Here is an 18,555-nt window from a genome sequence, read left to right as displayed (position 1 = left end):
GGCCCCGCCCCCTCACCGGCTGGCGCCCAGGCTCCCACACTGCTCAGGTCCCAGGAAGCTAGGTTTGGAGGGACAGTCTGATGTTAATAGAAGAAACACATATACTCGCATTAACTGCGGACATTAGAAGGTAGGGGAACCTACTTTAGATTGGGCCTTTACATCAGTTATTTAAGGTAAAAGCATACCTTGAGAAAAAGGGGGAACCTGCCAAGAGGCACGAACCAGGGAACATTTTAGGGAAAGGGACCGCGTCGGTAAGGCCCTGAGGAAGGACAGCCTGCCAAGTTTCAAGGAAGAAGGGGAAAAAAAAGTGTTGCTGCAGGACAGGGAGGGCAAGGAGAGTAGTTGACCCTGACCAGGTTAAGGTCGCTTCAAGGACTGTAAGAACCACAGAACACTTAGGCCTTCAGCCACTTGGATCTCTGGAAACTTTTCCCACTGCCAGCTGCAGAATCTGAGCAAGTGGACCTGCCTGCAGGAAAAACTGACAGCAGGAGATAAGAGGGGACTGGCAAACCCCGAGCAACATAGTCCAAGAAGGGAGAGGCAAGATAGGTTCTGCGTGTCTCACCACGTGTCCTTGGAAAGCACGCCAACACCACCCTTTACCCGATTTTCCTGTGCCAGACCCAAGGTCTGCTGTGACTGCACTAGACTTCTGTTCCCAGTATAAAGGTCCTCCCACGGTAGAACACAATGGGACAGTTCTGCACACCTTGCTAATCCAAAATAATCTGCTTATAAACATCAGGAAAGGATATAAGCTATACAGAACTTCATTTGACCCTATTTACATCCAAAAATTACTTGCAGTGAAAACTGGAATTTATATAGAAAACTGTGGCCAGAGAAAAACAGAGGCAGTTTTATGGAGATTTTTTCTTTATTGAGAAACTTAAGACTTGGGTACATCAAATAAAACCAGTTTCTGGGGGGGAAAAATCAAAACTCACAATAGAAAAAAAAAAGTTAACACTGTTTGGGCCATATCAGAACCCAGAGAATATATTCTTTTAATTGAAAAATTCTAGGTGCTTCATAATTGACCTTTTGATACAAAATGACCTATTAAATTTGCAATTTGTGGTTCTTGGTGTTGAGGTCCATAGGACAAGCTAGGACGTCTTCAAACCTTGAGCTGAATTCCATGAGGGTTTATTTGGCTTTTGAATCCTGAAAAGAAAAGCACCGACACTATAAATACAAAATCAAAAACACCTCAGAGACGCATGGAAATCTCTGATATAAGTACTATAGAGCAGGGTCTCAGTCTTGGTGCCCACTGACATTTTGGCCCAGATAATTCTGTGGGGGCTGTCCTGTGTATTGCAGGACGTTTAGCAGCATCCCTGGCCTCTACCCAACTAGATACCAGTAATATTCCCAGTTGTGACAACCAAAAATGTCTCCAGATATTGGCAAATGTCCTCTGAGAAGGCACCCCTGGTTAAGAACCAGTGCCTTCAAGGGTACTTGTATGTAAAGCCCCACCTTTGACCCTTCCTGGCCATCCTTGTTTAAACTCCAAATGACAGGGCTCAGGCCCTTGACAAGGAGCTATCACTATGCCAAGTCAAGCCCTACCAACATACGAGCTCTGGCCCTTACCTTGTGCACTTTTCCCTCGCCTCTGCCCATGTTCATTTGGTCCTCTCTTTTCTCCATCTGGAGGCAACCACCAGTCCTCGTCAGAGGTCCTAGTTAAGCTTCACTGCCCCAAGTCCCTGCAGACAGAGGCCCTGGCCCCCAAACGCAGAAGTCGACGGGAACACAGCTTGTAACTGTAGCCAAGTGTGTCTGTCTCTCTCACTCTGACACCAAGGCCCCTGCCTGCTGTGTTTCCAGAGCTAAACTGTGGATGCCACACAACTGACCTCACAACCTCAAGCCAAACTAGGGAGATGCTCATAGAGTGGGACTGGATTATGACAATGTCTCATATATCCACCATTATTCGAGGGGCTTCCCTGGTGGCGCAGTGGTTGAGAGTCCGCCTGCCGATGCAGGGGACACAGGTTCGTGCCCCAGTCCGGGAAGATCCCACATGCCGCGGAGCGGCTGGGCCCGTGAGCCATGGCTGCTGAGGCTGTGCGTCCGGAGCCTGTGCTCCGCAACAGGAGAAGCCACAACAGTGAGAGGCCCGCGTACCGCAAAAAATAAATAAATAAAAAATAAAAGTCATAACCACTGTAGAAAATAAAAAGAGTCAAACATACGGTTTGTCCTTGTCTAAGAGGTAGCAGCAGCAACAGCGCCCACCTTCTGGGCAGCTTCTTTCTTGGCATGATGAGCCTGTAGGACCGCCACAGCTTCATCCACCTGTGAGAAGCTCCAAGTGGTCAGTGACACCTGAGGAGAGCCCCTCCTCCCCTCCCTGGTGGCACCCAGGCCCAGCGACGGCCTCTCCTGGTGCTGACCGCTTTCCTAGATACCCACGCGCCAGCAGCCCTCAGGTCACAGGCGAGGCAGGAGGAGGTCACAGGGGCAGCAGACCCTTCTCTCTGCCGCCCCTTGGTGTCCAAGGCCACCCCGTGTCCTCCTGAGCCGAGTGAGCGGAAGCCGCGGGGGTCTGGGAACCTGCTCACCTTGGAGCGGAGAGACTCGGGGGACTCCAGCATGTGCAGCAGCTCCGAGTTGTCAATCTCCAGCAGCATCCCCGTAATCTTCCCAGCCAGGTTTGAGTGCATCGTCTGGATGAGCGGGAACAAACGTTCACCTGTGGGAAGGTATTCCGTGAAAAACCCAGTGGCATCCCAGGAGAGAAGGGACGCTGGTGTCCAGGTCAGTAGCAGCTCTGGCTCCCTCTTCTGCAAGCACGTGGGTCACTCACCCAGCATCTGTTTCTGTTCCTGCGGGGGTGCTGCGGCCAGCATGGACGCGGTCAGCGGCTCCTGCCCCTGCACGTGGACCGCAGGCTGGGGTGCCTGGGAACCAGGAGAGGCGGCGGGTTAGTACCCGGGTAAGTACAGTGACAGTGGTCATGTGCCCAACCACTCGAGTCTACTGAGTTAAAGAGGAGAAGGAGGCAGTTGTCTTTGCTGTCAGGGAACTGACTGTAGTCTTGGGGATGGAGGGAGAGGAACAGAGTGGTGTGAGCAAAAACCACAGCCAACCAGTTAAAATGCCACCTGCTATTCAAAGAGAAGGGAAATGACTAAGAAAAACCTACAACGCTACACAATCATCTACCAAATGATTTTACTTTACTCAAGGCTACAATCATAATTTACCTAAGGCTGCCCAAGACATCGAAGCCTTGTTAATAAGGTACTGTGAACATTTGTGTGTAGCCCTTTCCTGAAAGTTAGTTTTCCTTTAGGGTGAATTCCCAGTAGAGACTGGGTTGAAGGACATGAATAGGAAAATGCTTATAATTACATCCTGTATCACTTTTACTGAACCGCATGTTTTTATTGTATTAAATGCTGAGGACCGTCAACACACAATGTCAATACCAGTCACAGTCCTAAAAGTAGGGCTTTATAGGCAAAAATATTTCTCACAGCGCCAAGTTCTGGGAAATTTCCAACTTAGAGCACAGAGCAGGAGGAAGCAAGGCCCAGCACAGCTCCTCCAAGCAAACTGCAGAGTTCTGCCACAAGCGCGCTGCTTGGCCTGAGAGGCGCAACTCGAGAGACAGCACCTCCAGCTTAGAGAACCTGAGATCCAGGTCCAATTCCTCCACCCAGCCTAATACCTCTGAAGATGAACCTTTCATCTAAGATGTTCTTTCCCACCCAGTCACCTGGAAGAGCAGCTAAGGATCAACTCGACCACTGGATGTGAAAGTGAAATGGAAGCTTCAAAGAGCTGAGAGCGCCCATGCAGGTGGTGAGGAGAGCAGGAAGCACAGCTGCCTCCTCTGGGGCATTGCTGAGTCAACCGTTATCAGAAGAACACTTGCAAGCCCCCTCTCTCCCACTAGAGAGTCCCCCAAGGGCAGGGTCACCACATGGGACACGGCTCCCTGACACAGAGCAGGCATTTAATACCTGTTGAGGGAATCCAAGCAAGGCAGCCTTTGAATCATGTGGAAGTGGCGGGGGGACCCTTCTAGGGTTCTGTTTGGTGGACCTCACCTGCAGGGGCTGGATGGCGGGGTGAGGGCTGCGGACACTGGAGGCGTACTTGTAAGGTGCAACAGCCCGAGGAGCAGCGGCAGCAACAGCGGCACGAGGCGCTAGGCTCTGCACAGCTGTGGGAACACCTTAGGAAAAGGACAAGTAAAATTAAAGCCCATCGGTCTGGGCAAAGACCCGTCAAATCCCATCTTTCCCCATTCTGTGTGCATCCAATACCACCTCCAGACTGGCAGCTGTCAGTCAGCCCTTGCTGGGCGGCACCAGCCCCACCAAAGTCCATAGCCAAGCGGTCCGGGCACTCAGACCCTACAACAGACCAGCAAATGCACATCAGTGTTGGCAGCAGATGTCCAACTGGCCACGTCCCACGGAAGGAGCAATTCCAAAGCATGTTCATACAGCACACATCACACATGGGGCCGCTACCGCTACTTTCGAGGAAGAGCCAACAGAAAACATACAACTCTTGCCACCTCTTGGAACACAGGACAGAATCTGGAAAAAAGTCCCTTGAATCTCCCAACCCCACCCAAAGAACAAGCTGCCTCTGTCGTCATTCAGCTAACAAATTTCTACAATTAACCTTGTTCACCTGAGTCACCGATGAGGCAAAGAATCTTAAAAGGAACCAACACTCAGAACTCATATTGTTTCCCTGCTCCTTAAGTACCCACCTAAGCACACAGCTAAGAGTCAAGAACCAGGACCGGACAACACGGTGAGCCCAACGAACTGACCAACCCTGAGCAGAGCCTAGTCGTCCTGACTCCCTCCTCCCCGGGCCACACTTCAAGGCCAGTTTGCTCACCGACTCTCTGAGCGGTAGTAGGGAGGCCACGAGAGGCCGGAGCATTACCAGTTGGAGCCAGATGGCGAAGAGCTGGACGAGGCCCAGACTGGCGTATAGCACTTGGCATTCCTTGGAAGCCTGGTGAAGAGACAAAAAATGCACGTCACTGATGAACGACACAGCCGAACCTAGACTGTGTCTCAGAGGGGGCAGGGAGGGGAGGCCAGGACAGGTACATCCTGGGTGATCAAATCACTGTTCCCCACCACCTACCTTGAGGTCTCCCACCTTGCTGCCAGCGTGGATTAGGCCTCATCTGTGCTAACTGGTTAGGTGTGTAATATGGAGGTCTTCCCTGAGCCTGTAAGAAAGAGCAGCCAAGCCCTTTTATTTAAGGACCTGAAGCCACACTAGAGAAGTATCTCATCTCACTGCCAGGCCCTAGGCTAATTATTCAGGACAGAGGCGCTCTCTGCTCAAGAGCCGGGGGAGGGACAGCCAGTTAACGGGGACTCCTTTACTCTACCCCTGCCACTGTGTGTGCACAACCACGAGTTAAGTCCTTCCTCGTTTTATTTGAAGGATCTTTACTGTGACATTCTAGAACTCCAATATCCAAAAATCCCTCTCCCCAACCACTGTGGACTATAGGAGCAGCTATCAGCAGGCAGGTTCCAAGGAGACATGAGCATACTGCAGACCCACCTGTGGAACTGCTGGCACAAAGTAGCCCCCAGCTGCAGGCTGGAACTGATTTAAGATGGCATTGGCAGGGAGCGCTCTCATCCCGGCCACCCGCTGCATATACTGGTTGGTCAGGTGAGCCTTTCTCTCTTCTTTTCTCTGGGCCAGGGCAACGTACAGTGGCTTGGAGCCCACGATGCGTCCGTTCATCTCCGTGACTGCTTTGGTTGCCTCTTCAGGGGATGAGAAGCAGACAAAGCCAAATCCTTTGCTTCTCCCATCCTCCAGCATCACCTACAAAATGAGACCAGCCACTTAGGACAAAGGTGTCTGTGTGTTAAAACCTGGGTTCCACTGCAAGAGTTACCAGGTCTAGGTCAGGGCTTCACAGTCCAGTCCCACGATGGACCCCAGACCAACTGAGTCACCAACTGAATCACAAACTCTAAAGGGAGAAACTAAGCATTTTCCTTCCCAAATACTGTGATATGGCTAATGGTTGAACCAGGAACCCAAAGATGTTTCCTTGTACCTAGCATAGCTATCTCTGGGAACTCACAGAGATCTGGACATTAGCACCAAGCAATTTACTTGTAAAACTCATCTGCCCAAGACCTTGGTGAACAAAACTTAATAAGCTCTTAGCAAGGTTAGGACATGCTTTTGAAATATCACATGTGGGCAGGAGTCATAAAATCAATGACTGCCACCATTAATTCAATGGGAATAAACACAGCAGAACTACGAGCAGCCGGGAGACAAGCAGCTGGATTCTAGTCTCGCGCTGTAATCTCTACATTTCACTCATGTCTTAGCTCACCGTCTGGTGAGCCTCCTGAAGCGGAGGACATGGGAGTAAAGATGTGTATCAACCCAACACCTGTCTACCAACGAGGTGGACCAGTAAGGTGTGTGAAAGTAATGTGACACCTTGATCTTGGGCATGGTGCCGGGAAACTTCAAGATACGGCTCTTTTGCTCTCTTCTTGCAAATGCCATCTTGACTCCTGTGCTGGTCCGCTAGGAGAGACTATCATTCCTTGTGCTGCTGGAGGCCCGTCAAGGGGGTGATAGGAGGGAGGGGGTGAGGAACTGAGGAACTGAGGAAATTCCTGGGAGTGGCTTCTGGCCAACGCCCTGCAACCACTGATAATGCTCCTGGGTTGTGACAAGCTAAGGGCCAGGGCAGGGTCACCAAGTCTTTACCCGCCCGCTGGCCTCCTTTCTCACCCCCTGGAGGACTCTGTGACATCTGCCTCACCTCTGTGGAGCAGGCATAGAGTCTGCATCAGGTTATGCCCCCAAACTTTGTGATGCCATCAGTGCCCACCACAAACCCAAAGCACTAAGGACACACAATTCAACATCCTCACCTAACCAGCATTCTCTTGCTCAAGGACTCAACTCCTTATCTTCACAAGCAGGTTTGTACTTACTCCCCCAGCTAACTCAGTTGCTATGACTATCAAAGAAAATCAAGCAGATGATGCACGTTGCAAAACACGGAAAAACAAACTTTCCACTCCCCTCTCCTTCTTTAGGACACCAGAGGGAAGTTCCCAACCCCAGCTCCAAAATCCTCAAACACCTTCGTTCAAGGAAAAAGTGTGGCAGAGTTGTAGAGACAGGCCTCAAGACAAATGGAAGATAACCCGTCTGGATTTCCTCTGCTCATGCTGTGGCACCATCTGTCCCCACACCAGCACAAAGCAGCAAAGAATGGGAAAGATTCAGGTGCTCTTCAGGGGCTGGCAGGGAGGGACTGAGTCAGATGCATCTCCACATCCCAGTACTTGGGAGACAGTGCAATGTTAACCTAACAAAATGTCATTGTCCAGAGCGTATACTCAGATGGGTAACCAAATGCCAGGAGGAATTTGCTAGATGAATGTGGTAGCTACTCTCAGAAATGAACAAAATTTAGATCCTATTCCTTCAATGAAACAAATGCAATAAACCTCTGCAAGTTCACAACTTCTGCTTTCAATCCCCACATCTCAGTATAAAATACCTTAGCACTGGTGATTGATCCAAAAGGAGAAAACTCTTTCCTTAACTTCTCATCATCAATGGTGTCATCCAAGTTCTTAATGTAGAGGTTCACCCCCTGAAGCAGAAAGATCTGTTAATTGCACTTCTATACCTCACACATTTCCTAAGACAGTGGTTCTCAAAATATGGGCCCCAGACACGCAGTAGCAGTATCTCTGGGTACTTGTGAGAAATGTAAATTCTCAGGCCAGAACCCACACCTAATGAATCAGAAGCTGTGGAACCCAGCAATCTGTTTTCACAAGCCCTAAAGGGGATTCTGATATAGGCTCAAAGCTGAGAATCTACTGCTGAAGACTCTGACAGGACCATCGATACAGTCGCAGCCTTTCTCACGGCTGGTCTGGCTGACCACTGACCTAGCAGGGCTCTCCTTACACCGTTCCAAACAAAGTGGTACCGTTTAAGTAAACAGAACACACATGACTAAGAACAACAGGCTGAGGCTTCCAGAATAGAGTCCCTAAATGAATAAATTATCTTCATCCTTGTTCCAGAACCGCTGCTGTATCTGGTATGTACATCCTGTTAAACCTGATGATCTTGAGAGAAATGAGAAAAGGAGACTCATGGTCCCCAAAGAGAAAGCCTGCCAAACTAAGGATGCTTCTGCCAACATCTCGTGGTACATCCCCTGCTGGTAGGCTGGGCTGAGACCACCTCTTACCTGATACCGACTAATTCTCTCCTGTTTCAGCTGTTCAAATTTTCGCTTTAACTCGGCCTGCCGTTCCACTTTCTTCTGTGCACGGCCGACGAAAATGACTTTCCCACTGATTTCTTTTCCATTCATCTCCTCCACGGCCTGAAAAGGAAATACATGATTTTAAATCAAGATGCAGAGGCAGGGGCCTTGCTCTGGAGGTCTGTTAAGTCACACCAAATATTCTGAGAGAAAAATCTTCCCTACAGGGCTAAAAATTAATTTCACTCTGAAGTCACCTAAGCCAATCCAAACTTCCTCATCAGTAAAATGGGGTTAATATTTAAATGGGTCAGTGGTCCAGATAATTCAGTGAAAAAACTGTACAGCTGTATAAATACAAGCACAGTAGACATGGGCCTAGGTTGACAATCTGGCTGTCACTAAATTTCTTAGGTTCTTTCAGGGTATTGAGTGATACATGTTGAGGGCCTAGCACAATGCTTCTCCCAGAAGCGGCTACTGTTCTTTTATCAGATCAGCAACTCGGGGCCCTTGGTTCCCTCACCTATGAATGGGAACAAACGCCTGTCCTACTCTTTGAACCTACAGGGCGGAACAGCTGAGGTGATGGGCACATGCCAAGTGCTTTGAAAACAGTTATGTGAAATCCCTCAGGAAGACAATTCCAGAGCACAGTGACCATGCATCACTACTAGGTACTCAGACAATTACAGCTCCGCTCTACTATGTGCTGGCAAGGCCCTGCCCACACACTAGGGCCACTCTCCCTACAAATCCTCCCCGACCCTCATGGTGCTCTCACCTTATTGGCATCCTCGTGTTTTTCGTAACTCACAAAGCCAAAGCCTTTGGATTTCCCACTGGGATCTCTCATCACCTTGACACTTAGAGTCTTACCTATTACCAAAGACAGAACTATTAGTAACAGCATCTCTATCACAGCTCAAGGAGAGAAGGCTTCTCTAGGAGCCCACTTGAAGCAACCTCCTGCTGAGCCCAGATGGACTCTAAGAAAGAGGCACCATGCCTGGCCTTCTACTTCTGACCAAGCTGCTGAGATGGCCTTGGGGATGGGACAAAGTAGGATGAAGCCAAGAGCCGAGGCCTGGAGTCTATTCCTATCTACCCTGTGGCCTTTGTCATACAAGGCATTTTACTTCTGGGTCTAGGTGGACTTATCTGTTAAGTAAAAATAGATGAATTCCAGGTCTGGTGGACTGTGAAAGGGGACACGTGGGGCAAAGGACCCTGACTTACCAAACTGGCTGAATAGCTCTTTCAGACTCTCATCATCCACCTCTTCCCCGAAGTTTTTGATATAAACATTGGTAAATTCCTTAGCTTTGGCTCCAAGCTCAGCTTCCCGCTCTTTTCGAGACTTGAATCTGCCCACAAACCTAAAAAGAAACCATGAAAAACAGTGGTCACTCAGAGGAACAAAACATGATTTCCAGGGGCCCGAAGGAATGCAGGTTAAAGGCTGACAGGAGAGGTTAAAACACACGAGTTCCCATCCAACCACCAAGAGAGCAAGCTCAGAGACGTCCCAACTCCCCAGCAGAAAGAGAAAGAGGCAGGACTGTCCTACAAGGACCAGCCCCAGGGCTCCTGGCTCAGGCCAGGGCTCCTCCTACCACATCACACTGCCTTCGTGAAGAAACCTGATGACCATGTTTTTAAAACGTTCATTTCTGTGCATCTATGTAAATGCATAGAAAAGGTCTGGAAGGATACAAACCAAACTGTTAACAGTGGTTAATCCTAGGAATGAGATTGTTGGAGTGAACTAAGAGGTAGCCTTTGCTTTTTTTTTTTTTTTTTTTTTTTTTTTTTTTATTTGCCTTTGCTTTTTTTACTTTGTTTTGGTGCTGTTTACACTTAATAAGGAAAGGTATCCACATATGAAAAATCTTTAGGCTTCTTTCCAGTGATACCTTTAGAAGACCTGACCACTGGGCACATGCACATCATTAACACAAGCCATCCCCTGGTCTGTTCAGTAACACAAAGGACAGAAATGACTTTTGCTGGTCATAACCAAGATTTATTGACCCTTCTCTCCTTGCACGGCTTAACTAAGATCCCCATCTCTCCATTCTGAAATAACCACACCAAAGCAACAAGGTCTATTATGAACAGTCTTCTGCAATGGGATAAGACTTTTCATTGTAACCAAATTAATTATTGCTGTGGAGCCAGCCTTGTATTTGAAGACCACTGAGTCATAAGTTAGCCAAGTGGAGGGGACAATTTGCATCAACCCCTAGCGAGTGACCCCACGGACAGACCTGAATCACAGAAGGCCAAGGTCACATGACTAGTACACAGCTCCTGGTCAGTCCAGGGCCCTCTCCACTCTGCCGCTGGCCAAGACCCCTGCTCAGAGTGGGCTTAAGAGCTGCCTTCCAGCCAGCCCCTGTTGCCGACGCTCACAAAACCCACAGAAGGATGCTTTTAAGGGAGAGGCGGCAGGCCAGCCACGGCTTGGGCAGAAAGCCCACCTTGGCGAGTCAAAAGGGCTGCCACGGCTCGGGCAGGGAGACTCACCAGCCCTGGAGTGGAGAGGTAGGAGCAGGCCACACTTGGGCCGAGAACCAGTAGCCGCCTTGTGTGTGCCAGTTAATACCGAGGTGGGGCCACGGCTGGCTCATGCGACGGCTGTTGCTCCGGACTGGGACACTCACACTTTGCGGTCATTGAGGAGCATGCCATTCATCTTCTCGATGGCCTTGTCAGCAGCCTCCTGGGTCTCGAAGTGGACAAAGGCATAACCCTTAGAGCCGTTCTCATCACACACCACCTGTCAAAGACAAGGCGGGCCGCTTCAGCACCACTGCCCAGCTGCAGAGACTCGAGAGCCGTGTGGGCTCCTGGGTCTGAGAGGCCTCTAGCCCATCCATGTTCAAATGGCAGGAGACTACAGCAGGTACCCAGTAATGTTCCATTTACAAATGGTAGCCACCATTAAGCTGCTTCTATTCCAAATGTTTTCTTATTTCATTAAAAAAATATATTAAGATCTGGGTGCAAAACCACAGGGCCACAGAATGACAAACCACTTTCCAAGCCCACAACAGTTTCAGTCTAGTGTGGAGTCAGACATGTAAACCACCACCACACAAGCTGTACAAAATGCTCCACATAAACAGGTGTGTGGAGAAGGAAGAGGGTGAATTCATGCTTCTAACATGACTAAGTACAGCTTCCTGGAGACCAGAGGCATTGCTCTGGTACTTGCCAGCCCCCCACTCCCCAGGAGAAACCTTTTGATGCCTTCCAAAGCTAGAAAACAGGAAGGATATTTCAGGCAGAGGGAAGAATAAACAAAGACATGAAAGCGCCTGCTGGTTTATGCTGGGCCGTGGCACCGAGATTTGCTGCAGTGAACTTTTAGACTTCAGAGCCATTTCCAGCATTTTGAAAATTATCATACACGGTCACCCAATTCCAAGCAATTCCCCATCTAGTATTTGTTTTCATGATTCTGTAATTATTCTGCTGAAATCATTTAATCAGTGTTTACCTTGCAGGACAGAATGTTTCCAAAAGCAGAAAAAGTATCATAAAGTGCCTTGTTATCTATAGATTTGTCCAGGTTCTTGATGAAGACATTTCCCACGCCAGATTTTCTCAAAGAGGGATCCCTCTGAGACCACATGATTCGAATTGGCTTTCCCTTAATCACATCAAAGTTCATGGTATCCAAGGCCCGCTCAGCTGCAAGAGAGAAAGATATTTCAGTCAAGGATATAAAACGTTACCTGCCACCATCCCAGGAACAGATAACTCCAGAACTTTCAAGGTAAGCACTCTGATGAAATTCAACTCTATCAAAATTAAAGGACATCAGATTCCTCTAGCCTACAGTGCTACTGAGGCTAAGTTCTAGCTAATCGTCCTCCTTCATGGCAGAAGTCTCAACCCCTCTGGAGTAAGGAGGTTACACAAGATAATCTAAATGGGTTTATAGCACCAGGATCAAATAACACCTCACATTTGACTAAGCGTTATCATTTATAAACGACTTTGCAGCCTACTACCCACCAGGATGGAGGTGAAAGAGGTGAAATGATCCCTCTTATAAAATGGACAAACTTATGTTCAGGATGGCTAAACGGTATAGCTAACTACTGACTAAGAAACTAATGGCAGACTTTCTGAAAGCCTCAATCATCAAAATGATGGCCACACATGGAAATGTTCTTTGTATCATCAGGACAAGGATGAAACTGCAACCCCTTTCTGCCTAAGTTGACAGTGGAGGCAGGCCCTGCACCTAGTGGTTTCTAGGCTATCTAGAAGCCTTCATCTGCGTTCTACGGAATTCCAGGACTTTCAAATGCCCTGGTGCCCAACAAAGTTCTCAACCCAGTGCTTGGGGACGCTTCCTTAGCTTCCCAACCAAATCCATGTATACACCATGGAGACCATTTAAAGAACCAGAGACCAAAATAACCCTCACCTGTCAGCAGAACACTTCTCTTTACTGGTAGTAAAAAGGACCCAGACCCACTTCCCCTGACTTATGCACTGACGTCTCCCAGAATCTCCTCCTCCACGAAGGGATGGAGGTAGAGGGTGTTTCTCCTGCCTCAAGGCACCGTCTCACTTAAAACAGGGACACAATCCCTAACTCTGCCCCCCCACAGGCTCAGCTGTCCAGTCAGCCAGCAAGGTATCTCCTTTGCCCTATTTCCAACCATCTTTCCCACTTTCCTCAGGTGGGCTGGTTCAGCATGAGAGGGGAGGAGATCAGGGAAAGGGGGGACGGCAGATCCAAGTCAGTGCAAGTCCGGGACAGGAAGAAGGGCTCGCTTGTGAGGACTCTGTGATCCACAGCCTGGGACCCCTAACTGTGTTGCGTGAATTAGCGACGAAGGAGCCCATTTCAACACAGCTCCTGTCTATTTCCGGAGAGGGCTGCACAAGGCAACTCGGCTTAGTCTGACAAATCTGGCTGCACTTATTTATAGCAGGGAGAGGTCCTGCAGAGGTATGTGCTGGCAGACACACTAACCAATGGTTTCTGCTATTATCTCTAAGTGACAGGACTTTTGCTCAGAAGAGTCGAGGCAGACAACAGCCAATGTGCCCACTACTCCCCCCGAAGAAGGCCACACTCAGCTACCTTCTTTGTGTCCTGTGGCCAGACACAACTCAGAGCACACTGAACTGACGGGAGCAGTGCCCTGTGTCTCTCAACAAGTCCAATTCTCTGGTCTCAGCTGCATCCTGGGCAAGTGACATTCTCTGTGCTTCACGGACAGTGAACAAAGTGGCGACAAAAATAGGGACCCAGACATCCTTGGCCGCAGAATGGCTTGTTTCTCCCAGTAATGGTCTCTACAGTTGTTCCCTTTTATTCTGGAGTCACGTGCAGCCCCTGATTAGGTTTCTTCTGGCCTCACTCGGGCCAGGCCTGCAGCATACCTCTCCACGCTCCAGGCTATGGCCCCAGTCAGGGCTGGCAGAGTACTGCACCCACAGTCCCAGCTTAGCCTCCCACCTTTTGCAGCTGCTTTTCTCCCTCAGAAGTCCTATTTTCTTCGGATGGGATGAAGTAAAAGGGTTTTGACAAGTATAAAACACTGTGCACAGGTGAGGCGATAATCCCCACCAGCCTAGCGGATTTCCAAGAGGCGCTTCCCCAGACTACCTGCATACCACGCTCCACAGCCCAGGGCTTGTCCAGAGAAAGAACTCCTCCGCCCTGGTGGCAAACACGCAGACGAGGGAGCTGGCCCAGCACCACACACACTCTGGTGGTGCTAACACAAGTGCCTGCTCAAGTTCAACACACAACATTGTTCCCCTGCTTCCTACCTGCCCGGAAAAACCCCTTATCAGCACAAAGTCAAAGACTCTTAGCCCAGGGTACAGTAAGGGGAGGGGGCAACAGCTTTGCCTAGTATAATTTTTGAAGTAACTGTGTTTCAATCATCCTGGCTCTTCCACAGGCCTGTGAGGGGCCCGAACCCCTGGCCACAGACCAAACCGCCCACATACGGAATGACAGCGACTTCCTTCTGGTCCCGTTTTTACAGCCTCCTTGGGCTCCAACCCCACCAGCACCCATTAGCCCAAGGTCACCCGGTTAGCAAGTGTGATGGAAGCAAGACTGAAACTCCAGTCGTCTGATGCCAGGATCCCGCGTTCTCAACCACCATGGCCCGTCCCCGACTAGGGCTTCTGCGGCGACGTGCTGTCGCGATGCCCCCTCCACGGGGGTGGGGACCTGCCCGGAGAAGGAATCTTAGGGTCCCCAGAGAGCCCACGGACTTGTGGCCACCGCTTGTACTCACCGTCAGCCGGCTGCTGGAAGTTGACGTAGGCATAACCCAGGGAGCGGCGGGTGATCATGTCGCGGCAGACCCGGATGGACAGCACAGGCCCCGCAGGACTGAACTTTTCGTACAGCATGGCCTCGGTGACGTCCGAGTGCAGGTCACCCACGTACAGGGAGGCCATGGGGTAGCTGCTGGCCGCAGCGTTCATCTCCCCAGCCCCCAGTACCCCGAGCCCCGCCAGGAGGACTTCTTAGGGGGGGCCACACAGGACAAAAGGGGCTCCGCTCCGAGCCGCGGCCCACAGGTGGCAGTGAAGCTCAGAGAAGCTGGAGTCGGCTCCGAGGGCCGGAGAGGAGTGCGGGGACGGCTCGGATGAGACTGCCCAACCACAGACAAAAGGCTCTCAAAAACAATATGGCCCTCCCTGGGAGTTTGTTAATTTTCAGCTGTCCTGGCCTGGAAGCTCCCAATTTCAAAAAATGAAAACAATGAAAACAGGGACTGTCCTCCAAATTACAAAAATTCTTCCCGAGGCAACCCAGTGGTGCCCACGGCGGCCTCCGGAACGTGCGTTTCTCTATAAATATAGGCCTCGGGCTCCCGGCGGTTTAAGATTACAGCAACCCGGGGAAGAGGGAAACCAAATATTTGTCGGTGCCGACTCGGCAAGCCCCGCGCGGCCGGAGCGCGCAACCGCCTCCCACGCCGGGCCGGCGAAGGGCAGCGCGGACACGTGGAGCGCGGAGGCCGGCGCGCGGGGGGCGAGGGCGGCGGGCGCGGGGCTGCCACGCGGCGCGGCCGAGCGGCGGGCTGAGGCGCGTGGACGCGGGCGCGCGAGCGGCTCACCACCGGACCGACGGACGGGGACCGACGAACGCCCAGGTGCGGCGGCGGCGGCGGCGTCGGGCAGGCCGGAAGCGTGCAAAAGTGACTTCCCCGCGGGTTCTCCGAGGAGGATTCGCTCTTTTTTTTTTCTTTCTTTCTTTCTTTTTTTAAGATTTTAAAGCGTTTTCGGGTTTTTTTTTATCTTTTTCTTTTTTTTCCCTTCAGGCTGCTAGGCCCGAAAGCGGCGGAGGCTGCGGCGACCCGGGGCGGAGAGAGGCGGCCGGGGGAGCCACCGCTCCATTTATACCCGCCCGCCCCGGGCGCTGCTGGTCGAAGGGCGCCTCGCGACCTGGGCGCAGTCGTGCCCGCCCACTCGGCCCGGGGGCCCGAGGCGGGGCGGCCACGCGAGAGCGTCCCGGCACGGCCGCGCGGCGCCACAGCGACCCCTGGCGCGCGGAGGACCGCTCCGCTGGGGCCTCCGGCGGACCCAAGGGCCGCTTTCCCTACGAGGGGGTGGAGAGTAAATCACCCGCCCCTCCGGGACTAGAACCCAGGGATAAAGTTACCCACCGGCACGCATCATATCGATGTCTTGCCTAACTGTAAAATAAAGATGACATAAAATAAATTATAGTTACATAATAGGTGCTCCGCTATGTAAATGACTGGGCCCAAATAACGGAGAAGACGTTCTGAAGATTTTAGAATACTGGGAATCATTGGGAACACGACAGCTACTAATGCAGTAGTGCCCATGGGTGACGGGATTCTCTGGAAAGATGAACAAATTTGGGGAAAGCTTCAATAAAACAAAATACAATCATCTTTCTATTTACAAGGTAGTGGTGTTCCTGGAAATTTAGTTGATATTTAAGGGCACAAAATATGTTCTGTTCCCATGTAAAAGGGAGTCAGGGTCTAAGCTCTGATAGTTATGGAAAGATTTTTCATCTGCATGAGGATCTGGCAGGTCATTTGAAAGTCATGTGGTAAATGGGACAAGTCTAGTCCATGTGGCACTGTCCCCATGCATTGCAAGATATAATAGAGACGGCATCTCTTCTTCCATAAATGCCAGGAACCACCCTCATCATCACTGTGATGACCAAAAATGGAAATGATGAAAAGCACACAGACACTCCCATTGAAAAGCATTGATTTGATTGAATGAATGAAGAAATATTAGTATTTATATATTCATTCAAAGAAATGGGCTCACTCTCTGTCAACACCAGATAAAGGTGCTGGGGGATACCATGATGGACAAGGCAGAGGAAGTCCATCTCTCCCTCGTGAAGTTTATATTCTAGTTGGTGTATTAAATCAAGAAACATTTAGGGAGCATTCCATCTATAGGTAGATGCCCTCCTCAGGGAAGACTTCCTAGACCACCCAGTGGTTCAAAGCCTGACAGCACTGTTCATCCCAGCACAGTGGGTCTGTACTGGATAGATGGTATGATCTGTCAAGAGAGAGAATGGGTCCAGGGTTGGGAAGAGGAAGGAAAAAAAACTTCATTGTGAGGACATGGCTGCAGGTGAGGTCTCTGCAGCTGAGGATTCTGTAGTATAGCAGGAATGTCAGAGCTTTGCTTTCTGGATTCATTCATTTGTCACTCAACAAACTTTATATGGCATTTCTAAGAGCCAGTCTTGCTCTGTTCCAAGTACTAGGGAAGACATGTGAACTAAACATTGACGGACCATCCTGCCCTTAGGAAGGAGAGAGATGAAAAGCAAGCAAATATGGGTGTGTATAGAACTTGTGAAAAGGGCTTTGAATCTAGGGACTGTTTGAGTGTAAGAGCAGGGGAAACCCAGCCCCATCCTCCCAGCAGGAGGTCAGTTCCACCTACAAAAGCTCTATTTCCTATAAGCAACAATGGCTCTGCCCCTCAGGAAGGAAGACCCTTCCTTGTCCACAGACAGGGTCTTTGAGATCTTGGAGGTTTGGTCCAGGCAAAAGACAGCACAACTTTGGACCGATGTCACATCTCTGGGCCTCCTGCATCTGTATGATGGGCTCAGTCAGCCCTTTAAGGAAGAGGGGCCCAGTATCTGCCCACTAGAGGGAAGATGTTCTTCCCTTCCTATCCTCCAAGGAAAGCTTCCTGGAGGAGGTAGCAATGAAGCTGGACCTTTAAAAGAAGGTCGTGTTTTGGAAGGTAGAAATGGATGGAGGCAGGGAGATCATTCTGCAGACAGAAGTACAGAGACGGATAAACCATTTGTTAGCTTAGTAAGTCATTTTACACTCTTGGGGCTTAGTTTCCTCATTGGTAGAATAGACATGATATGAGATAGTATACGTATACCTTTACACAGTGCCAGGCATACAAGAAGTATTTGGTAGACAGTGGATAATATAATACTGTATTATTACAACATGACATTTTCAAGGTTGCTATGAGTAGCCCAATGAGGCTAGAACGTAGGTGTGTGTGTGTGTGTGTGTGTGTGTGTGTGTGTAGTGGGGAAGGAAACTGCAAAACAGAATTGAAATCTTGCAGAGGTCCTTGAATGCCATTCTAGAGTGTGGCATTTCCCAGGAGTAACTGATCCAATAAATACTATTATTTGGAAATAATGACATTAATAGCTAACACTGCACAGTACTTCCTACACCCCAGGCAGTATTCCAAGCTCTGTAGAGTAACTGGCCAAGATCAAAAAGCTGGCAAGAGTGGATTGAGGCTTAAGTTTTTTCTTGCTCTAAATCTCATGCTGTCTAAAATAATACAGGCAGACCTTGTTTTATTGCGCTTCGCTTTCACAGATACGGTGTTTTTTACAAACTGAAGGTGTGTGGCAACCCTGTATCAAGCAGGCCCATTGGTGCCATTTTTCCAACAGCATTTGCTCACTTGGTGTCTCTGTGTCACATTTTGGCAATTCTCACAATATTTCAAACTTTTTCGTCATTACTGTATTTGTTATGGTGATCTGTGATCAGTGATCTTTGATGTTATGACAGCCAAAAGATTATGACGTGCTGAAAGCTCAGATGATGGTTAGCATTTTTTAGCAATAAAGTACTGTTCAGTTAAGGTATGTACATTGTTCTTTTATTTATTTATTTATTTTAATTTTTGGCCATGCCACGTGGCTTGCGGGATCTCAGTTCCCCAACCAGGAATCAAACCCGGGCCACAGCAGTGAAAGTCCA

General features: G+C 49.7%; 1 protein-coding gene across 6 annotated transcripts; it reads right to left on the bottom strand.

The window, feature by feature from the left end:
• Positions 1-867: 867 nt before the first annotated feature.
• PABPC4 (poly(A) binding protein cytoplasmic 4) lies at positions 868-15,744 on the bottom strand. 6 transcript variants are annotated; one of them, XM_081226634.1, is made up of 16 exons: positions 14,581-15,744; positions 11,802-11,995; positions 10,963-11,078; positions 9,536-9,675; positions 9,081-9,175; positions 8,279-8,416; positions 7,571-7,666; positions 5,581-5,853; positions 5,164-5,236; positions 4,894-5,013; positions 4,305-4,391; positions 4,083-4,210; positions 2,834-2,927; positions 2,589-2,719; positions 2,220-2,322; positions 868-1,176 (listed from the first exon to the last, which is right to left on the bottom strand). In XM_081226634.1, exons 1-15 carry the CDS (start codon positions 14,771-14,773, stop codon positions 2,233-2,235), a joined length of 1,968 nt encoding a protein of 655 aa, XP_081082760.1. In that variant the 5' UTR covers positions 14,774-15,744; the 3' UTR covers positions 868-1,176; positions 2,220-2,232. The 6 variants fall into 6 exon arrangements, with proteins under 6 accessions (XP_081082760.1, XP_081082759.1, XP_081082761.1 ...); XM_081226633.1 differs by having other exon boundaries at positions 5,149-5,236; positions 14,581-15,743; XM_081226635.1 differs by having other exon boundaries at positions 4,942-5,013; positions 5,149-5,236; positions 14,581-15,743.
• Positions 15,745-18,555: the final 2,811 nt, after the last annotated feature.

This window comes from Mesoplodon bidens (assembly GCF_964165515.1).
Source record: "Mesoplodon bidens genome assembly, chromosome: 2".
Lineage (NCBI taxonomy): Eukaryota > Metazoa > Chordata > Mammalia > Artiodactyla > Ziphiidae > Mesoplodon > Mesoplodon bidens.
Note: the sequence above shows the minus strand (reverse complement) of the source record. Positions and strands in the feature narration are given on the sequence as shown.